General features: G+C 31.4%; 1 protein-coding gene across 1 annotated transcript; it reads left to right on the forward strand.

Moving 5' to 3' along the window:
* Positions 1-200: 200 nt before the first annotated feature.
* LOC108915599 (endocuticle structural glycoprotein SgAbd-8-like) lies at positions 201-3,387 on the forward strand. Its single transcript, XM_018721668.1, has 3 exons — positions 201-291; positions 2,366-2,484; positions 3,047-3,387. Exons 1-3 carry the CDS (start codon positions 283-285, stop codon positions 3,312-3,314), a joined length of 396 nt encoding a protein of 131 aa, XP_018577184.1. The 5' UTR covers positions 201-282; the 3' UTR covers positions 3,315-3,387.
* The last annotated feature ends 19,587 nt before the right edge of the window (positions 3,388-22,974 follow it).

Raw genomic sequence — 22,974 nt, forward strand, 5'->3', positions numbered from 1 at the left:
TGATTGGGCGCATATGTTTTGAAGCTAACCAAATCTTAAAAAACAGTAATCGTCGCTAATTAATTACAAATTGTAGGTAATGAAAGTTCCAGACAAAACTGTCATCTTCAATGTTCAAAAGATTGCGTCACTGATATAAAAGTTCGTGTATATGCGTTTAATTATGCTTAACGTACTTTTTTCGGCAGGTAATAAGTGGTGGGAGAAGTAATTTTAAAAATATAAATAAGTTTATTTTGTAATAAGATGTATAGTTGTGTTTTAGTCTATTCCCACTGAAACATGAAACTGGTATGTATAGAAAAAAGTGACTACAAATAAGTGATAATTGCTAGTGTTTCCGTGCCAAGGTTATATATGTGTTAAAAGAAGATTAGTGATTATTGACGTCTCTTAGTGAAATAGACATTCATCATCATTATGATAGTCGAAATGGTTATTTTTTAAAATTTTACTTCATAAATTAATATCCGTACCTACCTATATTCGTAAACTGTTCATGCTTACTTACAAAATTATGAATGTATGTTTCCTATTTCTGAAAACAAAAAAAAAATCTGATAATTTCCTTTTAGTATAAATTAGGTACGTAAAATTCAAGATATAAAAATTGTTAATAGGAACAGTATAAATCATTTTGCCGATTAATTCATTTCGTTTAATGTCATATTCGTAGAATGTTTTTTTTAAATTGTAGAAATAATTCTTTTATAATTTGCTACTTTATTTACAGTAAATCCAAAATAATATGTTATTTCAAATAAAAAAAATTATATAATAGTAGTATAAATTTATAAGAAAAATTAAATAAAAGAATTTGGTAGGTATTTATTATACAAAAATTATAAAATACGATTATATATCTATATATGCCTATGTGTCCGAAAACTCTTCGTTTTCAAGATTCAGGATGTTAAAAATTTAGAGAATAGCATAAATTTATTTAAGTTACAAGAAAAGGGATAACAGATATTTTGAAACTTACTCATTATTATTACAGAACATTAAAAGTTGTTAAAGATGAATGCATGCTGCTTATCGCTAGAATTCACTGTTTTCAGGATAAATGGTAAAATATCATACCATGTATATCAGGTAATTGTTACAAAAATTGTCATAACACCACGTCATTTTTGAAATAATAATAATAATAATAATAATAATAATAATAATAATAATAATTATTATTATTATTATTATAAAATATAATAATTTGCAACTGGATAAAATTTAAATTAAAGATATTTTGTCAACATTCTAAATTAGAATTTTGGTAAATTATAAAAAAAAAATTTGCAAAATATTCACGCCAACTGTAAAAAGTATGTTTGTAAAATCCCCATTTCTTAATTAATTAATTGCGTTCCGTGACTTTATTTGTGAAATTTTAAATTTTACCGCAGGATGACAGTAAAAATGTAAAAGTTTATTTAATTAATGAATTTTAAAATCAGAACAGATTGCTGCTGGATTAGGAATATAAACATAAAATTTAATCTAAATCATATCTAATATAAATTTGTTTTACAAATAGAAATCATAATAAACAATTGCTTCAAATTGTTGTGGAAATAAATTTTACCATTAAAAAACTTTTTCTAAAAGTATTTTGTTTTTTTTTTGCTCCTGATATTTCAAATATCTTATATCTTATAAAACACAAACTCAAAGTTATTAAGTCAAAATAAACTGCTATATTTGTAGTCACTTATTTATAGGAGACACCATGTGTATATGATGGCAAATTTAAAACCAAATTTTTGAACATATCTACATTTGACTACAAACAGATTTTTTTACGAAGAGTAACATATCCAGAAAATAAAAAATAAAAAAATGTCTGCCATTTAACTCCATTTTTGGACACATTGCAATTTCTTGCATAGAACAAACTAACAATCAGTCACAGATTAAATATTGTCTATTTTGATTTTAAAAACTGAGGAAATTATAATTTTTAACATGAACTAAAATTAATACATGAATGTATTCCATTCTATTCTATTATTATTTATATATGTTAAGAAAAACTATTTATTACATTTGCGGTGTGGTAGTAAATATCAATCATTTGCTTATATTAACAGAAACGTATTTAAAAAGTAATGTATTTTTAACAATATTACCTAGTCTTCTAGTTAGTTGTTTTCTGCTGGTATTATATACGTTCGAATCACTTACGTAACTAAATATATAAGTTTTTTTAAAGTGTACAACACCGACAGAAAACAAAACAAATTCAATTTATAAAATTTCAGAAAAATTTTGCAAACCCTTGTCTCTCTAGGACCAATAAATAAGTACGATAGCGTTAAATTGTGCCTCTATTAGTATTCCTGGTTTTGACTAATCATATTTTTTATAGATTATTCTCACTTTGGCCTTTGTTGCCGTTTCTTGTGCTCCACAACAACCAACAGAACCAATTCCAATTTTAAAATACGACAATGAAGGTGTAAATGCTGATGGATCTTACCAATGGAGGTAAACAAATTTATTCTACGGGGTGTTTTTTAAGTTCATGTTATAAACATCAGGGGCATGCTTAGAAGTACAGTCCATTTGTTTCCGAGGTATTGTAAAAACAAATATCTGTTTTCAAATATGTCTTAAGGTGTTTTACGTAGATTGTAGAAAGGCTAATGATTAAAATTCACAAAATTATACAAATACGTCAACCGGTGGCAGAGGCATTCTCAATGAAAATCTCAAAATGTCAACGAATTTTTTGGAAAAAGGATAAGTTTATTTGATTGAATTGTAGTATTACTTTTTTATTTAAAATTAGGGTGCCCCATAATTGAATAATCGAAAATAGCTACAAAACTACTACCTATACCTATTTGAAATAATCTGATATACATTTTTTAATTTCAACTCTATATCTTGAAAACTTTTGGACCCAGATAAATACGACTTTTAAACGTAAAATAATTCAAGCAAAGGCCAATAGAGTTATAATATGGCCTTATATAACAAGTTGTCTATTTGTGACACATTTCATTAGATTTTGAAAAATATATATGTAATAATTTTTTTCATCTAGTTTCGAAACAGGTAACAGTATTACTGCTGAAGAACAAGGAGAATTAAAAAATGCTGGAAATCCTGAAACAGAAGCAGAAGAAGTACATGGTTCTTATCAGTATATTGCTGATGATGGAACCCAAATCCATGTTTCATACATTGCTAATGAAAATGGATTCCAACCTCAGGGTGATCATTTGCCAACTCCACCACCAATTCCACCTGCAATTCAAAGAGCATTGGAATGGATTGCTGCTCATCCTCAGCCAGAAGAAAATCCTAAATAGATCTCTATAAGAAATGCAAGACAGAAATATTGTTTTTGTATATAATTTGTAAATAAAATTTACATAATTTATATTCCTTTTTTTTAATTGATTGCGTGTAAGGAAACAATTATTAATTGAAACGAATTATTTAATGGAATATTCATTGAAAAGTTGGATATTTACTACACAAAAACTGCAGGAAATACCTAATAGACAATATTAAATAAAAATGTCAAGTAACCAATTAGGTTGGGTACTAAGAAGTGTAATCGTAGAAATTTCACAGGTACTGATAAGAACTCTTTGTAACTATAATATATTGATTTATAAGTAAATGATGATCATAACCATAACCATTTGCTAAATAGGTACCAGTGGTCTTGATGTTTAATAATTTCCAATATTGCCCCTAATGTTGCTCTAAATTAATAGTGAGAATTTTATAACATGGAATCCAGATAATATTACAATATTCTAACCTAGAAGCAACATAATACAACTAACTATCTATTGAAAGCAAGTACATTATCAAACTTAAAAGAATTTCTCATGATAAATGTCAAAATTTGGAAAATTTAAATTGTCACGCAAAATTACTAGTCCACAGTACAGGTCCCCCCCTGGAAAGTTGATTACCACATACTTTATAACTCCTGAGGAGCTTCGTTTTGACTAGTCTACCACATTTTTTCTCTACGACTTTTCTCGATTCCTCCGCTTTTCCACTCGGAAAAGTCCAAAAACATGGCAATTTCCCGTGGTCTTGAAAAGTCAAGACCACATCTTTTATTTTTAGCTGAAGTAACTGGAAATTTTGTTGCGAATGCCGATTTCAATTTGTCCGACAGAAATTCCTCCGACATTGACGTGTCTACTAGTGCTGGCAACTGAATCCGGTTTTTTGGATAGTCGGTTAACCGGTTTCAGATAATTCGGATTTTTATGAAATCCGAAAACCGGTTATTCGGTTATTCGATTCTTCAAATATCCGAAAACCGGTTATTCAGTTATTCGAATCTTCAAATATCCGATTATTCAAATAACGGATTATTCGATGATATACTTTTTTTTTTTAGACATCGATTTGTCCGATTGCAATTGACCTTTTTTTTTTGAGATCGATTTCTTTGTAAACAAATTTGACTTCCGGATTTTTGTAGACCTTTTTTTTTAGACAATTTCTCCGGGTCTGTCTTTGTAAAGCACCGATTTTCAGATATCCGGTTTTGACGATTCAAGTAACGGATTATTCGAATAACTGGTTTTAGCAACTATTCGACTAACCGGTTTTATCTGAAACGGTTTTTACGGAACTCGGTTTAACTTTTTTCCGGTTTTTGCCAGCACTAGTGTCTACCGGTCGAAACATGCCAATATAACAGGGTATTGAAAATCAATTACCACATAGGAGGTAATTTTTAGTAAAATTAATTGTAAATAATTAATTCAGTCGAAAAGTATTGCAGTCCGACAAATTTCAAGCGGCGTTTTTTCAGTCCGACAGCTGGAAATCGGAATTTTCACGGGGTATGAAAAATTGGACAAAACACGATAGAAAAGTGTTTTTTATAAGCAAAAATTGTGATGTCCGACAAAAATGTATCCGCAAATCATCAGTCCGACAAAAAGTGATGAAAAAAAATTCGTAAAAAATGTGCACATGGATTTATAATTTCTAATAAGGTATTTTCATGTATTAAGCAAAATTCCATATAAATATACAGTACAGGGTGTTTCAGAAAGACCTCCCGTAAATACAGGGGGTGGGGACGGCAAAAAATAAGAATTTTTTGTCACATGAACTATATGTCTATCTCCTCAAGCTTACTTTGAAAAAAGTCACTTATTTTATAGTGTAATATTGTAAAAGTTTAATTAAAAGCCTTTTTTCTCGAAAATCGTCCACATTAGGAAGTTCTAACAAGAGTACATTATTTTTAGAAAATAAAATTGTACAATAGAAATTGGAGCCCGACTGGTAAAAAATCTAACCTTAAAAAAAATATAACTTAAATTGTAATAAGAATGTAGCATAACTAGCGCCCTCTATGAAATATACCAAAAGTAATTGGCACACTTAAAAACCTCGGACTACCAAATTTCATAAAAATATTTCGCACCATTTGGAAATTTTCATAAAAATGTTATTTAAAAAATTTTATTTTGTCTCTCTGTATCTCGAAAACAAGAGGAGATAGACATATAATTCATAAGACAAAAAATTCTCATGTTTTGTCATACTATCACCCCCTTTATTTATGGGAGGTCTTTCTGAAACACCCTGTATATATTTTTCGTTTTATTCTTGTAATTGTAAATCTATATGCTCAATTTAGCCAAATAAATATCGAGAAAAGAATTAAACGATTTCAAAAAAGTAGGTATGTATGGTGTAAAAAAAATATGCACAAAAATTTTGGGATTTTCTTTTAGAAAAATAGGAAAATTTTTGTAAAGAAAAATAACAAATGCGAATGAAAACTTGAAAGAGTAAAAAGGATTTTTATATCAAGTATAATATTAATTTATTTAGAAATAATGCATTATGGACTAAGATAATATTAATCGCCTCAAAAATAACTTCATTTGTTTATAACTTTTAAATTTTTTAGCATAAAATAAGCAATATTATAATTATTTATTTGAAACAAATAATAATTTACATCATAATAATTAATAACCATTTATAAATTTGAAAATTTTCGAGTGAAAATATTAAATTTCATCACGTTTATTGATTTATTGATTTTTTAATAAATTGCGGACATTAAATCGTCGGACACTTATATCAATATTTTGTACAGTAAATTTAAAAGTGGAAAAAATGAAAATTAGATATGTGCTAATCGATTTTTCATACCCCGTGAAAATTCCGATTTCCAGCTGTCGGACTGAAAAAACGCGGCTTGAAATTTGTCGGACAACAATACTTTTCGACTGAATTAATTATTTACAATTAATTTTACTTAAAAATTACCTATGTGGTAATTGATTTTCAATACCCTGTTATTTTGGCATGTTTCGACCGGTAGACACGTCAATGTCGGAGGAATTTCTGTCGGACATATTGAAATCGGCATTTGCAACAAAATTTCCAGTTACTTCACCTAAAAATAAAAGATGTGGTCTTGAGTTCTCAAGAGCCCGGGAAATTGCCATGTTCTTGGACTTTTCCGAATGGAAAAGCGGAGGAATCGAGAAAAGTCGCAGAGGAAAAATGTGGTAGACTCGTCAAAACGAAGCTCCTCGGGAGTTATAAAGTATGTGGTAATCAACTTTCCAGAGGGGGCCTGTACTGTGCACTAACACTAACTTTCTCCCATTCTGACGGAGATTTTCTATAAAATGGACTTAGTTGGAAATTCGGATTACTTTTTGTTGTAAAGAATTTTGTAATTTGCCGCTTTTGAACAAGCGGTTCTGTAAATTACAAATTTCTTTGCACCAAAAAGTAATTTGCGTTTCAAACCAAGTCCATTTCATAGAAAATCTCCGTCAGAATGGGAGAAAGTCTGTTATTTGTGCATTGATTCATATTTAGACAAACTGTCTAATAAAATCTATAAAAATGTATTACTGGTTGCGTATTTGCTCTTAAAAGTCGTGATATTACAATTTCAGTTTCACAAAAATATTTATTATTACTATTACCATCACTTGGTCATACACAAACTCGATAAGTTGTTGCGTCTAAATTAAAACATTATTACAATTTTAATTTTATTATGACAAATTAATTTTTAAAAATGCATATGAACAACCAAAACGCAAACTGAATATTATTCTCTAAAAAATTTCAGTATATGTTCAAAAACATTTTCATTTTGGTAGATAATGTAGATCGGCATAATATTATCGGAATTTATTGTATCTGTAACCGCAACTGTGAAAGAGCACGTCATAGACGTATTTGTATGAATATCCTGAAAAAAATAAATCGGAATTTGTTTGAATTTTGAGCACTCGAGAAGTCTGCAAATAATTATGAACACGGGAATGAAACTCTAATAATGTTTTATTTTAAGGCGTGGTGGTGATAGTTTAAATTACTAGACGGATTTCGCAGGATCTAACGACACTTACAGTGTACGATAATTCGATAAACAAAGAAATCTAAATAAAAAATTTAGATAAATTTGGAACGAATACACTGAAGATGAATTTTCGAGACAAAACGTCTGAATCTGGTTCGTCCTGGAGAGACGAAACGTTACATGTAAAAATTGATTATGCCATTCGATAGAGGGCAAAAAGTGGCAATGAGAAAGTGTTGTTCTTCTTTCAATATCACCTCAAACAAGGCTAAAATGAAATAAAAACGAATTCCAAAATTTCGGTTTTTTTCAAATATTTTGAAAGCTAATCATGTTAACCTAGATTTTTTAGAGGCATAATGTTGGTCCCCTGATTACGCAACTTTGGCTCCATTTAAGGAGGTTCGATACCGAAAAAAAAATGGTATGAAAGTTTTCAAAGCAATTGAAATCTGTTAATAAATATGGAAACTATCTCGTGTAAAAATATCAGATCGATTGCCAATGTAGTTTTTTTGAAAATTGATATTAAAAATTATGCTCCTATACCAGGCTCTTATGGGAGTTGGGGCAAAAACTTTAATCAAACGTGAATATTGCTCTTAAAAATGGTTAGGATCGGGAAAATAAAATTGTAATTAAAGAATTTAATTACTAAACATTTTAAAACAATAAGAATATGCACTTACAATGTAATTATTGAGATAATGGAATGAATATATAACGTTTTGACAAATTTGAACAAACATCTGATCCAATGAAAGGAAATATGGCAACACTGTACGCTGTATTTAACGCTTCGACTGACGCGCTATATTTGAATAGCTCGATTATAGACTATAAAATTATTCCAGTCGAAAACATTTGTAGTAATAATTAATATTAAATACATTTTTCATGATCTAATGCAATATAATAGCAATTTGAAAAAAAAATTGAAAGGATCTTTTTGCAAAACGAACAGTATAGATGTTCTGTCATAAACTTCAATTTGACAAGGCGACGTCTCACTATCATACACTGAACTTTTTAATAGTTATCATGGATTCTCGGTTTTTACTTTTTTCTCATCAATCCACCACATTCTGTTTCATACGCGTTTTATATTACTTTTCAGTCATAACTTTTCCTATGTACCTTGGATGTTCATTCATGTTTACGGAATAAGCGCAAAGTTGACAGTAATGACAGTTGACCCAACTTTTACCACCACGCCATAACAATGTTGCCAGATTTCATCCATAATTTTACAAGCTCTTAATGAATAAATAGACACTTTTATTTAAATAAAAAGTTAATAGCCGTGCATTAAACACGAAAAATATATGCAAGCTAATATGTGTTGTATAAATTTCATTCGTATATATTATATTTAGTTCACTCAAATTATTTTATGTAAGGTTGGTACTACAACGAAACTACCGTGCATGGAGACTAGATAAGGAGCACGAACTCATACGGGAAAATTGACAAAATTTGTCCAAGAAATGGCAGAAGTTGGGATGGCGCTACTGTTCCATATGTCCCAAATGAATGTAGCTTCATAAATACGAGTAAAGTAAGCAAATAACCAATTTTATTTTATTTATATTGATTTTAGTCATAGAAAATATAGTACTAACGTAGAATGAAATCTAACATATGAATAATGAAACTGTCATGGCGGCGTCACATGTTAGTTAGCTTCCAAAATAAAAGATGGCGCAGAGAATGCTAACCCTGTCATTTTGGGTTGGTTGGTAATGCAGTTTGGATTTTGCACGTATTTGAAGTTTGGCTTTCGTTACCTTTGGCACAGAATATAAATCTGTCTTTGGTTTCTTAGGTTATCCTCTGAAAATTGTAAATTATAGTATTGCAAGAATTGTGTTTATAATTATTTAGTGCTTAAGAGTTTTCTATTTGTTATTATATTATACTGGGAATACGATGTGTAAGTTTTAAGCTATATAGTTTTATTAAAAAACAAACCCATATCTTTACCAACATTATGTGGAACACTCATACTCGTTACTTGTATTAATCGATTAGAAACAGTCCACATAAAATGTGCATGTAATTACATATTATTTAAGTTAAATATAGATAAAAATAATTATGTGTATGATGACAAACTCCAACTAATATTTTATGAAACCTTTGATACTTAGATGCTTACAAAATTTTTAATGGTGGTGAATTGCTTTCTTTATTCAGTTTGAGACATAGAAAATATAGTGTTAATATTAAGTTTTCTATGGTTTGAAAGTTCCAAACTATATGAACTATTGAATTTAACCCAATATTGTACAAATATTCGGTTATACTCTCCGGAAAGTGAGATTATTATAACAGTTCATGCATAATTTTTATATTTTTACAGCTTACTTGCCAACTTATCAAGTTTATGAAGCAAATGAATTAATTTGTTGTCGTTTTTACTTACGATTATATACATAACAAGAAATTGTTTTAATACTACATTCTGTATAAATCAATTAGGTTTTCTTGTAGATACAAAATAAACTTGAAATTATTGAAAAATGTTTTATTTCCTTATAAAAACCATTTACTAAGTATATTTTGGCAAATGTCAAAATTTGAAAAATACTATAATACAATAAAATAATAAATAAGAAGAAATTGTCTCTATTTATTTGTGGCATTATAAATATTTGTTATGATTTGGATATTTGGATATTTTTCTATAGTTTGAAGAAAAAAAAAACTGGAAAAGTAAACCCTTGTACCGATAGGGACAGTCAGATGTCAATACCGAAAACTTTTGCCTAATATTGAGATGCCAGAGACATACATCTACATGTATAAGTCTGGTTACGCACTGGAAAAACAAATACACATCACAAGAACACTATGACGTTTCTGAAACCTCTAATGAGGATATAAGTGAGAAGTCGTTTACATACGATAGATGGTGCTGTAATCAGTTCACAAAGTATACAGTGTTGCCTACTCATTAGGCGCTAAGTAGTAGTAAGCTTCCAAAACGCTACGTGGCGCTGTTTCGCGGGTTATTGGCAATGTTAGGGACATTTCATTTTACGTTAGCACTATATTTTCTATGGTTCGAATATGACCGTTACATGAGTCTCATCGAACTACTGAATTTGACGCGCGCCATACGCTACAGAAAAACAGTTTATATAATTGCAATATTATTATTATGAAAAAAGTTATTCGTTTTGAATTGAGGGTGTTTTTTTGGGAAAACGCAAACGAAAAGTAAACTTTCAGGCAGACATAACTTTATCGCTCGTCCTCGCTCGTTCTTTGAAATATTTTTTATTGAATTGCTTGTATACTAACGAAAAAAACGCGTGGTCGACGAACTTGCGCATTTTTGCGCGAACGGAGATATGATTTTTTTCTGAAGCCGTGCAAATTTCGACGTGGTATTTTCGTATAAAGGGGTTTTCGGGGTCGCTGACATTATATATTATTTCTTAACTTCTTTCATTATTAGTTATTTGTTAAGGATGAATAAACATATCTCTTCAATAAATTATTGTGTACATGAATAAAACATAGTAAAATATGTCACAGTACTGTGAGATCTTTTGTTTTCGCTCGTTGTTGATTCTATTCACGGGCTAGTTTCGGCTCCGAGAGATGTAATCCCGTATTATTCACTGATTTCAGGAACTGCAGACGTTAGAGAAGCACAGCAATTTATAAGGACAAGAGATATTCCGCATAATTAGGAATACTCCTGCTTCCCAAGTTGTGAACGATGCAGCTCTCATTCTTGAAGCACACGTCTCGTGCAAATGGGTGATAATGAATGTGACTAGATTAATCCAATGTAGATGTAGTGTACAAATTAAAAAATATATATTTTCTTATCTAATTTTTATGTTCAGTTCATTTGTACCTAGTTCCCCGTCGAAATCTTTCTGATTCTTATACATTGTCGATGCAATTACGATTAAAATATTTTGTTTATTTAAAAACAAACATCTTATTCGTAATTAGCGCAATATAAAACCCCCAGATACAAAATTTCAGCGAAAAATAAGAATTTTATAATATACTCGGTCACCATATTTAATCCGCCATTTTGTTTGTCAAAACTGATATTGGATTCCTTATTAGCGACCCCGAAAACCCCCCGAGCAGAAAATTTCAAAGCCGTTAGACAATGTTTTGAGGTTTTGGCCAGCTTTTTGGGATTCTGTCCCAGTGTGCAGTGATAGGGAATGAGAGGATGCGATGCAAGAACGTTCTGGTAATAATAACGCAGTTTATAAATGTTTAATTCAAAAGTCATAAATAAACTTCTTCTGCTTATAACTTTGACTGTGGAAACTAATATTTTAATGTACAGGGTGGGCAAATAAGCGAGGTAAGCGGCTGTATCTCAGAAACTAGTGATCGTAGAGAGCTACGGTAAAAAATTTTATAGGTAAAGTGGGCAAGGGAAAATGCTGGAAATTATTTTCAAGTTTCCAAGATGGCCGCCAGTGGGCGTTTCCACCATCTTGAATTACATAAAGTTACGTTTCTCGCGATTTTCCCCAATGAATGTAACAAAAAAGTATTTGCGTTTTAATGTTAACTTAAAGTCGAACATTTTTTGTAAAAACAATTTTTCTCTATCTTTCGAAATAAAGTGGTGGGGGGTATTTGAATGTTGTTTTAAATAAATGCCTGTAACTTCGAAACGGCTTAATGGATTTGGATAAATTTGGTATCATTGAAAAGAGCATTTCTTGGGCTTTTAGGTTTCTCGTAATCATGACAGTTGCGACCTACACGGCCGCCGATAGAGGGCGTTATTCGATATTATAACCAAAATATTGGATTTTCTCAAAAAATTTAAATGCGATGATATGACTTTTTTTAGACTAGAAAATAGACAAATGACCAACCAATAAGCCTGCGCAAACCGCATCTTAATATCTTTTTCCTAACTCAAATTATTTAAAAAAATACTAAACCAGGAAAATTCATATATCCCCATTTAAAAATGCATCGGTTGCTTTCGATAAGAAGGCAAGTAGTAGGCCATGGACACGACAATCGCCTAACAAAAATATTGCCAAGTAACGTCAAACTTTTGTCACACGCAGCCTAATATTGTTGATTGCGTATAATTTGAGTACTTTTTAATCAAAATGCCTCTCACAAATAATGAAGCCGTTGACATGATTGCGATTTATTTCGAGTGTTTTCAAAATGCAGCTATAGCTGCAAGACAGTACGCGGCACGGTATCCAGATCGCCGTCATTACGGGAGAAGAATGTTTCCGCGCTTGGTACAGCGATTACGCGATACTGGAAGTTTTCGTCGTCCTAAACGTCGCAGGCGTCGCAATGGAAGGACCGAAGAAAACATTATCAATGTCTTGGCTTACATAGAATTTGATAGACATGTAGGAACTAGAACATTGTCTCTAGACTTGGGAATAGCACGAACAACTGTTAGAAATATTTTGAAAGATTATAGGTAAATAATTTTATCTTATTCCAAGTATCTTAGCACATACTCTCAAATACACAATTCAGTGTTATTCTGATTATATTATTTTTACGCATATGTTGTTTTTTACTTTTAGATTACATCCTTACCACATAGTTTTGCACCAGGCGCTAAATGAACAAGATTTCGATAATAGATTAAATTATTGTCAATGGATGCTAGGCATGCTTGAGGAAAACAGAAATTTCTTAACGGAAATTCTCTGGACCGACGAGGCTACCTTTAGTAGTGATGGTAGAGTAAACCGTCATAATATGCATTATTGGTCCGCTGAAAATCCGCATTGGTTAAGAGAAGTGCAGCACCAGGGACGCTGGAGCCTAAATGTGTGGTGCGGTATCATTGGGGACAGAATTATTGGACCTTATTTTTTTGATCAAGCTTTAACTGGTAACCGCTTCTTAGAGTTTTTGATCAACGACTTGCCAATTTTGTTGGAAGATGTGCCACTCGAAACTAGGAGAACTATGTTTCTGCAATTAGATGGTTGTCCGGCACATTATTCAATTAATGTCCGAAACCATATTAACGGGACCTTTCGAGAACGCTGGATAGGAAGGGGAAGCCTATTTCCTTGGCCGGCAAGATCTCCGGACTTGACATGTCTTGATTTTTACTTGTGGGGACGCTTAAAAGACATTGTTTTTCAAACTCCACCAACAACACGAATGGATATGGAAAACAGAATTCGAAACTCAATTCGTCAACTATCAGCGGTAGAAATCGAGGCTGCGGTTCTGTCGACTCAAGAAAGACTGGAACAATGTGTGGAATATGACGGAAGGCAATTTGAACACAGAAGGCATTAATCTTTTTTCAAAATCGGTCCTTTTCAGGACCACAACTTTATTTAAAAGGAAAATCGCTTATAAATACGAAAACGTGCGACTTAAAATCACAGCACTAAATAAACTGACATTTCTTGTGAATATTTTAGAGAGGAGTTTGTCTTTTATTTCCATGGCCTACTACTTGCCTTCTTATCGAAAGCAACCGATGCATTTTTAAATGGGGATATATGAATTTTCCTGGTTTAGTATTTTTTTTAATAATTTGAGTTAGGAAAAAGATATTAAGATGCGGTTTGCGCAGGCTTATTGGTTGGTCATTTGTCTATTTTCTAGTCTAAAAAAAGTCATATCATCGCATTTAAATTTTTTGAGAAAATCCAATATTTTGGTTATAATATCGAATAACGCCCTCTATCGGCGGCCGTGTAGGTCGCAACTGTCATGATTACGAGAAACCTAAAAGCCCAAGAAATGCTCTTTTCAATGATACCAAATTTATCCAAATCCATTAAGCCGTTTCGAAGTTACAGGCATTTATTTAAAACAACATTCAAATACCCCCCACCACTTTATTTCGAAAGATAGAGAAAAATTGTTTTTACAAAAAATATTCGACTTTAAGTTAACATTAAAACGCAAATACTTTTTTGTTACATTCATTGGGGAAAATCGCGAGAAACGTAACTTTATGTAATTCAAGATGGTGGAAACGCCCACTGGCGGCCATCTTGGAAACTTGAAAATAATTTCCAGCATTTTCCCTTGCCCACTTTACCTATAAATTTTTTTACCGTAGCTCTCTACGATCATTAGTTTCTGAGATACAGCCGCTTACCTCGCTTATTTGCCCACCCTGTACATATAGGTATCTAAGAATATTTTGAATTTTTTTCAATAATTTTGTCGAAATGTTCAGGGCATACCTTGGTGAATTATGTACCATTTTTTTAGTATGTAACAATATAATTAATATACTTTCTTGGGCCAAGTAATGAAAATTAACACCTCTTAAAGATTTATAGTAAAATGCGTTTTCGAGAATAAAACAACAATAAAATTACAAAAAGACAACTTAACACTACTAAATTAATTTTAATCAAAAGAATGGTTCAAAAATACTACCACCAATTTCAATACACTTGAAGTTGGTGGTGGTATACACTTCTTAACTCTTACAAAAATAATAGGTACGTAAGGTGTTGTTTAATTTTATAAGGTGCTGTTTTATTCGCGTAGCTGTAGCTATTATACGACCGATCAACTCATCACGTGTGTTTACTTTTTCACGATAAACTTATTGTTTCATCCATCCCCAAGGTCCATAATCCATGGGAGTTAGGTCTGTAGACCTAGCTGGCCAATTAATAGGCCTTCCAAGACCAATCCATCTCTCTCAAAATTGTTCATTTAGGTAATGGGTTACCTGTCGACTGTAATGGGACGGAACACCGTCATGCTGAAAAATCATGCGTAATCGGTTGTTTAAGGGAACATCCTCCACTGGAAAATCATTCTGCAAAAATTCTAAATATCGGGCTACTGTTAGATGATTCGGTAATACAAATTACCCAATTAGTTGATGACCAATCATTCCATACCAGATATTGACAGTAAATCTGTGTTGGAAATGGGTTTCTACACTAGCATGTGGATTGTTGTCGGACCAACGATGATTGTTGTGATGGTTATTAATGCCGTCCCTAGTAAAAGTGGCTTCATCGGTAAAAAGTATCATTTTAATTGATGATTATCGTTGACCCATTTACAAAATTTCAATCTTCTGGCATGATCTCTTGGTTGAATATTTTGTACGTTTTGTATATGAAAAGGAAACCATTTTTGCGTAACGTACGCTATACTCTTACATGAGGAATGTTCACCTGGAAGGAAACCCTTCTTGTGCTTGTCGATGGTCTTCGATCTACTAATTGAAGAATATTTTCGATTTCATTGGCATTTCGGTTATCTGCTCGTTCAGAATGATAATGACTGTGTTAGAAAACACCCTTGCATCTGGAACCGTTCTTTTAGGAAATCGTCTCCGATTAGCAGCCCGCGAATTTCCATTGGAAAAACCGTAACAAAATAATATATCAGCATACTCACTATGCGTAAAGATGTGTGGCTTTTTTTAAACTTGCAGACAAACATAAATTTGCAAAACAAGAACTGTTCATTTTATGTCTCTTTTAATTAAATGTCAACTACCTGATGGGAGCCTACTTGATAATAATCTTCTGTAAGATTATTGTCAAGAAAGTAAGATTTATTATCCAATTCCGACATATTGTTAATTAATTGTGATTCTATTTGCTGATTTTCATAATCTCTTTTATAAGGATCCATAATATCGTTTTAATATCAACGCAATAGTTTATCTGAACTAGTTACTAAAAACAAAATTTACTAGTATCTTAATGTTTTTATAACAACATTGACTATACAGGTATATTCAATAAATATGTACTTATACAGGGTATCCGGAAAGCTCTGTCAAAAATGAAGGGGTGTACAGAGGAGCTCAAAATAATTCTAGTAGGTACTTTATAAAAAAAAAACCTATCGGGCTTCGTTGTGTAGTTATTCGCCTTCAAAGAAAGATGTTTGGAAAACAAATTCAATTAATTATAACTTCTAAGTCGTTACTACAACAACAATGGAAAAAGTAACTCATGGCAATGTTCATTTCCAAGTTTAAACTGATATTCAATAAGCCTGAATTATACAGGAGCAGACAAAATGATCCACTTAAATTTATACATCTTTGACAGTATTGCCAAATTTGATATTTTTCTGTTATAGTTCGATTCCTCTCTCACTTTGTTAAAAAAAGTTATACTGTACTTCAGTCGATATCTTGTACCGTTTTTGAGAAAATCGAATTTTATTAACAACATAAGTACATTTATTGTATCAAAAATGTGATACTAACATTTTTGTAAAAATCTTGGTTTAATAGAATTAAAAGAAAAAAGAGAACTGAAAGTAAGATGTTCAACATGTGCACCCTGAACTTCAATGCATTTTTTTTGCTGAAACACCTCTGCTGTACTCAAAACAACATGTGGTTATCATTTCTTATGATGTCGGCGTCTGTAATTATGCGATTTAATATTCTTCCCTACTATTTATAGGAGTATGATAAACAATACTTTTAAGATGGCCTCGAATACAAAAAACGGGAGAATTAAGATCGGGACACCGAGGCAGCTACGGAAAAGGACTACCTCGATCCATCGATCGGGAAATGTGGTATTTAAATAAGCCCTTGCTGCCCTACTAAAGTGAGGTGGTGCACCTTCGGGCATAAGCCACATCTTATTTCAAATATTTAAAGGGATGTCTTTCAATAACGGATTAAGGTGTTCTTGCAGTAAATGTAGGTATTTATTCCCATTTAAAGCATCCTCAATGATAACCACTAAGTGGTTTTCAATTAGGTATAACCTTCTATGTATTAATGTAATAATAATACATTTTTGTTAGTATTTTGTCTGGTGCATGGGAGTTTTCGTCAGTTCAAATATGTAAATTCTATTCTATTTGGAAAGCGGTTGGCGTAAATCCGAACAACTTCAGAAGCATTACATCGTGCAAGTTCATATATTAGATGAATATCTGCAAATCCTTCATAGCTAAAATCTTCTATGATGTTGAATCAACAAATGGTGTCAAAATGATTTATGACAAATATCTAACTGCTAATTATACATAGGTATTTATTGACATCTCATCTCAATTTCCAAGATTCGACAATAAAATTCGATTTTCTCAAAAACGGTACAAGATATCGGTTGATATATGGTTTACTTTTTTTTAGCAAATTGAGAGAGGAATCGAACTATGAAAGAAAAATGCCAAATATGGCAATGCTGTCAAAGATATCTACATTTAAATGAATAATTTCATCTGCTCCTGTTTAATCCAGGCATATTGAATATCAGTTTAAACTTGGAAATGAACATTATCATGAGTTACTTTAATTGCCCAAATTTCATTGTTGTCATGGTAACGACTTAGAAATTATAATTGGAATTTGTTTTCAAACTTCTTTCTTTAAAGGCGAATAACTTCACAATGAAGCCCGATGACGTACTACACCTATTTTGAGCTCCCCTGGATACCCCTTCATTTTTGAAATGACCTTTCCAGACACCCTGTATAAGTAAATTAAAAGGAAAATGGTTTTACTGGTTGGGAATATGTAGAACGCGTATTAGGTTTTTCCTTTACGTGACCAACCGAGTTTTTCAATAGATTCTGCTTCTGTACCATACTTTTTGGTTAAATGAAGAATTTTTTGTTTCCCTGATTTATCTTGAGCTAATATAATGTCGTCTTCAGTTCTTTTTTGAGTAAAATTTTCAGTTTGTGTTTGTTGTGATGATTCCTGAAATACTTCTACTTCTTTAAAATCACAGTTACGTAGAATAGGCGTGGATTGTGCACTGTTAGCTCTTCTTTCTAATTGTTTGTTTTCTATTTCATCGTGTTCTTCCAATTGCTTGACGGTGTAAGTATGATATGTTGTTTACAAATAATTTATTTCTTTTTATGTATGATTTCATTTCTTTGTTTTCTCGAGCTACACTTAGATGCCTTTTTAGTATTTTTGCCTCTTCTCTTTGTAGTACAGTTAAATCATGAGCAATAAAGATATTTTTACCTTTAAGTTTGTACCAGTTTTGATAAGATGAAAGCTCTACCTTAATCGATCGATTGGTAGCTGTTTCTGGGGTGATTCCACCCTCTCACATTCTGTTTTTATTTCAAAGGAGCGTATTTTGCGCAATATTGCTGGTGTACCCAGTGAATATACCTGTAGAGGTATTTTTAAACAGTACAAAATTTTAACTTTAAGTTCGTTATTTATATTTGATATGTGTATTTATATTTTTAAAAATAGGCAGAAATTTTATTTACGTAGGGACATACATGGTGTAAATACAAGGCATAAAAATAATATTCGGGTACCTTTTTCTAAATTGTCAATTACCAATAAGTCACGAAATTATTTGATTTTTAATAAATTACTTATTGAATTTAGACAAGATAATGTATCTTTTTATCAATTTAAAGTAAAGTTAAAATTATATTTAGCGGTCAAATGTTTTTATTATTTGGGATAATTTTTTTGTTTCCTAGGTTAAGTTACATTTGTTTTTACTTTAAATATTTGCATAAGCACTATGACTATTGTTATACAATTTGTAATAGTCTCAAAATAAAATAAAACATCTATTCTATTCTATTATTTTCCTAAGGGATGAATGTCACAAATATCTTCTTCAACTAAATTTATTTCTAAGGCAGTATTTATTTCTTGACAAATGTAATGGGAAGATACTTTATGGGATGGTTTATTTATACCAAATAATATAATATTGTTTCTTCTCAATTGCCTTTCTAGAGATTCTAATTTGTCCTTCAATCCTTTATTTTCATTTTCCAACTTTATTACCTTGTTTTTCATTGTTTCTATTTTTAACAACACTCTAGCTTCACTTGCTTCTATAATATTTTTTAATTAATTTCTGCTTATAAACATTTTTGATTGTTGACAGTTTCATCATTTAACATTTTACAATTCGCGCGTGAACGGACAGCTTTAGATTTCTTTCCGTTTGTTTAGATTTAAAGCAATTGTTACTGATAAGCAATACATATATGTATGTTAGATCACTTGGATCACTTTTAACTTTTTAAAAAACTTTATTTTTCACTACAAATAATTTGTTTATTTCACTATCTTTTACAATCTGGGAGTTTTTACTTTGAACTTTGATTTTTGAGTTTAATTACTTATTTTAATATGACACAGAGTTGTGTGGCAACGCGACAACGAATTATGGTGTATACGGCGATGCAACGACTAACTAAGGTGTTTATGCTTTGTTACCAGGGCTTTTTATAAGTTCGTTTAGTCTTAAGTCAGCAAAAGCTGATGAGGTCTAATTAAGTTTCCTAGAAGTCCTTGGTAACTTGATAATATTCCTTTGTTCTAGAGCTTATCTTTATACAATACAATGTTGCATTATAGTTGAAATAATTCTAAGTCTGAAATGTATACAGTTAAATTTTCATATAACAACTCCCTTTTTCTAAAAAAAGTTGATGTCATACATCGACTTTTACAATTAATTAAAAGATTACAAAGATTACATATGTTTAAGATTATTTGAGTAGATAATTGAATAGTTATTATAACTTGTAATTGGTTAATATAAGGGTTGATTTAAGTAAGTTCAATCTCGTCTTCCTGTTCTTCAGGGCGGATTGATGGTCTTCTTCGGGGTAGAATGCTTGCAAGTCTAGAAAATCTTTTCCTAGGTCTGGGTGGAGACGGTGGAGCATTTGGCGAAAATGAANGGGGGTCAATTGAAATTTTGTTTGTTTGAATTTGTTTCGGTAAAATTTCAGGATCGGTTTGTAAATTTTCAGTGACTTTAAATAAGGGGATAGTTTTGAAATTTGTTACTAATTGTTTGTTTTTGATGTCGATGATGCAATCATAGTGTTCTAAAAAATCTGAGCCTAATAGTCCGTCAAATTCAATGTCAAGATTATAAATGTACACTTTGTGTGGATCTCCTGATGTAAAGGGAATAAGAGTCGATTCGTTTAAGAAAATTTGTTGTTCTGTGATACCTTGAATTGCTACAGTTTCTTGAATGCGTTGGGGATATTTTTGACAAGTTTTTGGTTTGAAAATTGAAATTCCTGCTCCAGAGTCAATTAGTAATTTAAAAGTGTTAGTGGCGTCTTTTATATAATATAAATTTTTTGAGTTAACTGTTAATAAAGGATTTTTATTGACAGTTTCTTTGTTTACAGAAATGTTTGTTCTTGGCTGCTGTTGTTGTTGTGCTGAGTTTTGTTTAAATTCATAGTTTGGAATTGGGTTTGGATTTCTGATGTTGGGTCCGGGGGATCTTGAATGTTGGGATTTAACTGAAAATCCTGATTCATGTCGTTATAATCAAATTGATGAGCAGTATCATCAACATATTCCTGATAGTACTCGTTTTCATTAAGATGAGCGGTATCATCTTCATAGTTTTCTTGATAGTATTCGTTCTGATAAAGAGTATTATCGTTTTGATAAACAGTATTATCATTATAGGTTTCGTTAATAAGGTGTGTCCTTTGTTGGTTAAAATTTGGGTTTCGTTGAATTACTGTGGGTCTTGGTTGATTAAAATTTGGATTTGGTCTCATTGTTAGTTGTCTAATTTGGGGATTGTTTTGTTGAAGGTTTGTTTGTGGTCTTGGATGGAATGCTGAATTTTGATTTTGTTGAAAATGTGGTCTTATCACGTTTTGATTTGAAAACCGTGGGTTTGCGAAGTTTGGATTTTGAAAATTTGGACTTTGAAAATTTTGAAAATTTGAGGTGAATCTAGTTTGTTGTTTTATGCGGCATTCATTTATTAAATGACCTTGTCTCTTGCAAAACGTACAAGTTTTTTGAGCGTTTACTTGCGGTTTTTTCACTTGATTTGCGATATTAGGTTTGTGGAATTTTTGAGAATCAAAATATGACAATTGCAATTCCCTTTTTATCCTGGATATTGCTTGTAACATATCTTGCGGATTACTAGCACGAATGATAGAACCTAATTTTGGATCTAAACCCGTGAGTAAAGTGTTTAAAGTCATTGTTTCAATTAAGTTGGATTGCGCTAATTTTTGATCTGCGGTTAATTGTTGTTTCTGAATCGCGGCATGCATTTTTGCATTGTGGGTCTGTAATCTGGAAACAAAATTTAAAGCTGATTCGTTTTGATTTTGTGAAATTCCCTGTAAGTCTTGTACTAACGAGGTCAAATCTCTAGAATCTCCAAAATGTGTCTCTAAAAGAATTTTGATTTCTTCCCATGTATTTGGGTTTCTTGAATTTACAATTTCGGCTGCTTTACCTCTAAGTTTGTTTTTAACATGTAGAGTTAGTAGAATGCGCGGATTGTCGACTGCCATGTCGTATGCACATCTAACTGAATTTAAGAAAGTTTGCAAGAAAATCTGATTTCCATCATATTCAGGAACTATCGAAAATATTTCGGACAGTTTGTATGGTTCAATTACTTGTTCGTCTGCCATTTTTGTTTTATTCAGTTTAAATGGATTAAATTAAAAGGATTTTTAATAAAATTGGTCTCTTTACGTTTTTAGTTGAAGCAAGCGTGATAATTCTTTTATGCACTTACCAAACTGTTTTCATTCTTCTCGTGTCCAGCAGGCACAAAGTTCTCTACCAGTGAGGCAAATCCGTGTTCTGGAAGGGGTGCTTTGGAACCAGGCGTAGATTTGATTGGAATGGGTTGAACAAGGGGACGACTACCAGTGAGGGTGACTTCCGTGTTCTGGCGGTGATCCTTGTTTTTGGGTTTCTTTCTTGAGTTTCTTGTAATTTCTTCTGTTTCTTGGTTTTCTTGATTTTTCTTGTTCGTTTTTCACCAAGGAATTGAAATTCGCCGTTGTCAGTGAGGAAAGCCCGTGTTCTGACGACGTGTGAAAGATCCGTACGACTGCGCCAATTTGTTAGATCACTTGGATCACTTTTAACTTTTTAAAAAAACTTTATTTTTCACTACAAATAATTTGTTTATTTCACTATCTTTTACAATCTGGGAGTTTTTACTTTGAACTTTGATTTTTGAGTTTAATTACTTATTTTAATATGACACAGAGTTGTGTGACAACGCGACAACGAATTAAGGTGTATACGGCGATGCAACGACTAACTAAGGTGTTTCTGCTTTGTTACCAGGGCTTTTTATAAGTTCGTTTAGTCTTAAGTCAGCAAAAGCTGATGAGGTGTAATTAAGTTTCCTAGAAGTCCTTGGTAACTTGATAATATTCCTTTGTTCTAGAGCTTATCTTTATACAATACAATGTTGCATTATAGTTGAAATAATTCTAAGTCTGAAATGTATACAGTTAAATTTTCATATAACATGTATTTTCTATGTTTATGTCTTTTTATACGTTTATGCTTCTTGGATCCACAAAAAAGTACAAGTATAATGAAAACACTTCTAAGACATTAATTCACTATTCACATATTTGAATCAAAATTATATTTATGTTATTCACTATATTTTCGATTTATTACGGGAGACCACTTTAAAATAACCTAGTGTTTTAAAGGACTACATACACAATGCAAAAATTGTAATTTTTAATAACTTTTAAGTATCAAGAAATTCAGGTCTAATTTATTTTTTTCCATGCTGTACACACATGATCATGTTAAGGTAGTCACAAGAAATGTATGAGGATTCCAAAAGCAAGACAGTCTTTTAACGTTTTCTTCTATCTACGTTCATCTTATTGAAAAAAATTACTAATATTTATTATCGGTTATTAGTTTA

This window comes from Anoplophora glabripennis, unplaced genomic scaffold (genome assembly GCF_000390285.2).
Source record: "Anoplophora glabripennis isolate ALB-LARVAE unplaced genomic scaffold, Agla_2.0 scaffold1503, whole genome shotgun sequence".
Classification (NCBI taxonomy): Eukaryota; Metazoa; Arthropoda; class Insecta; order Coleoptera; family Cerambycidae; genus Anoplophora; species Anoplophora glabripennis.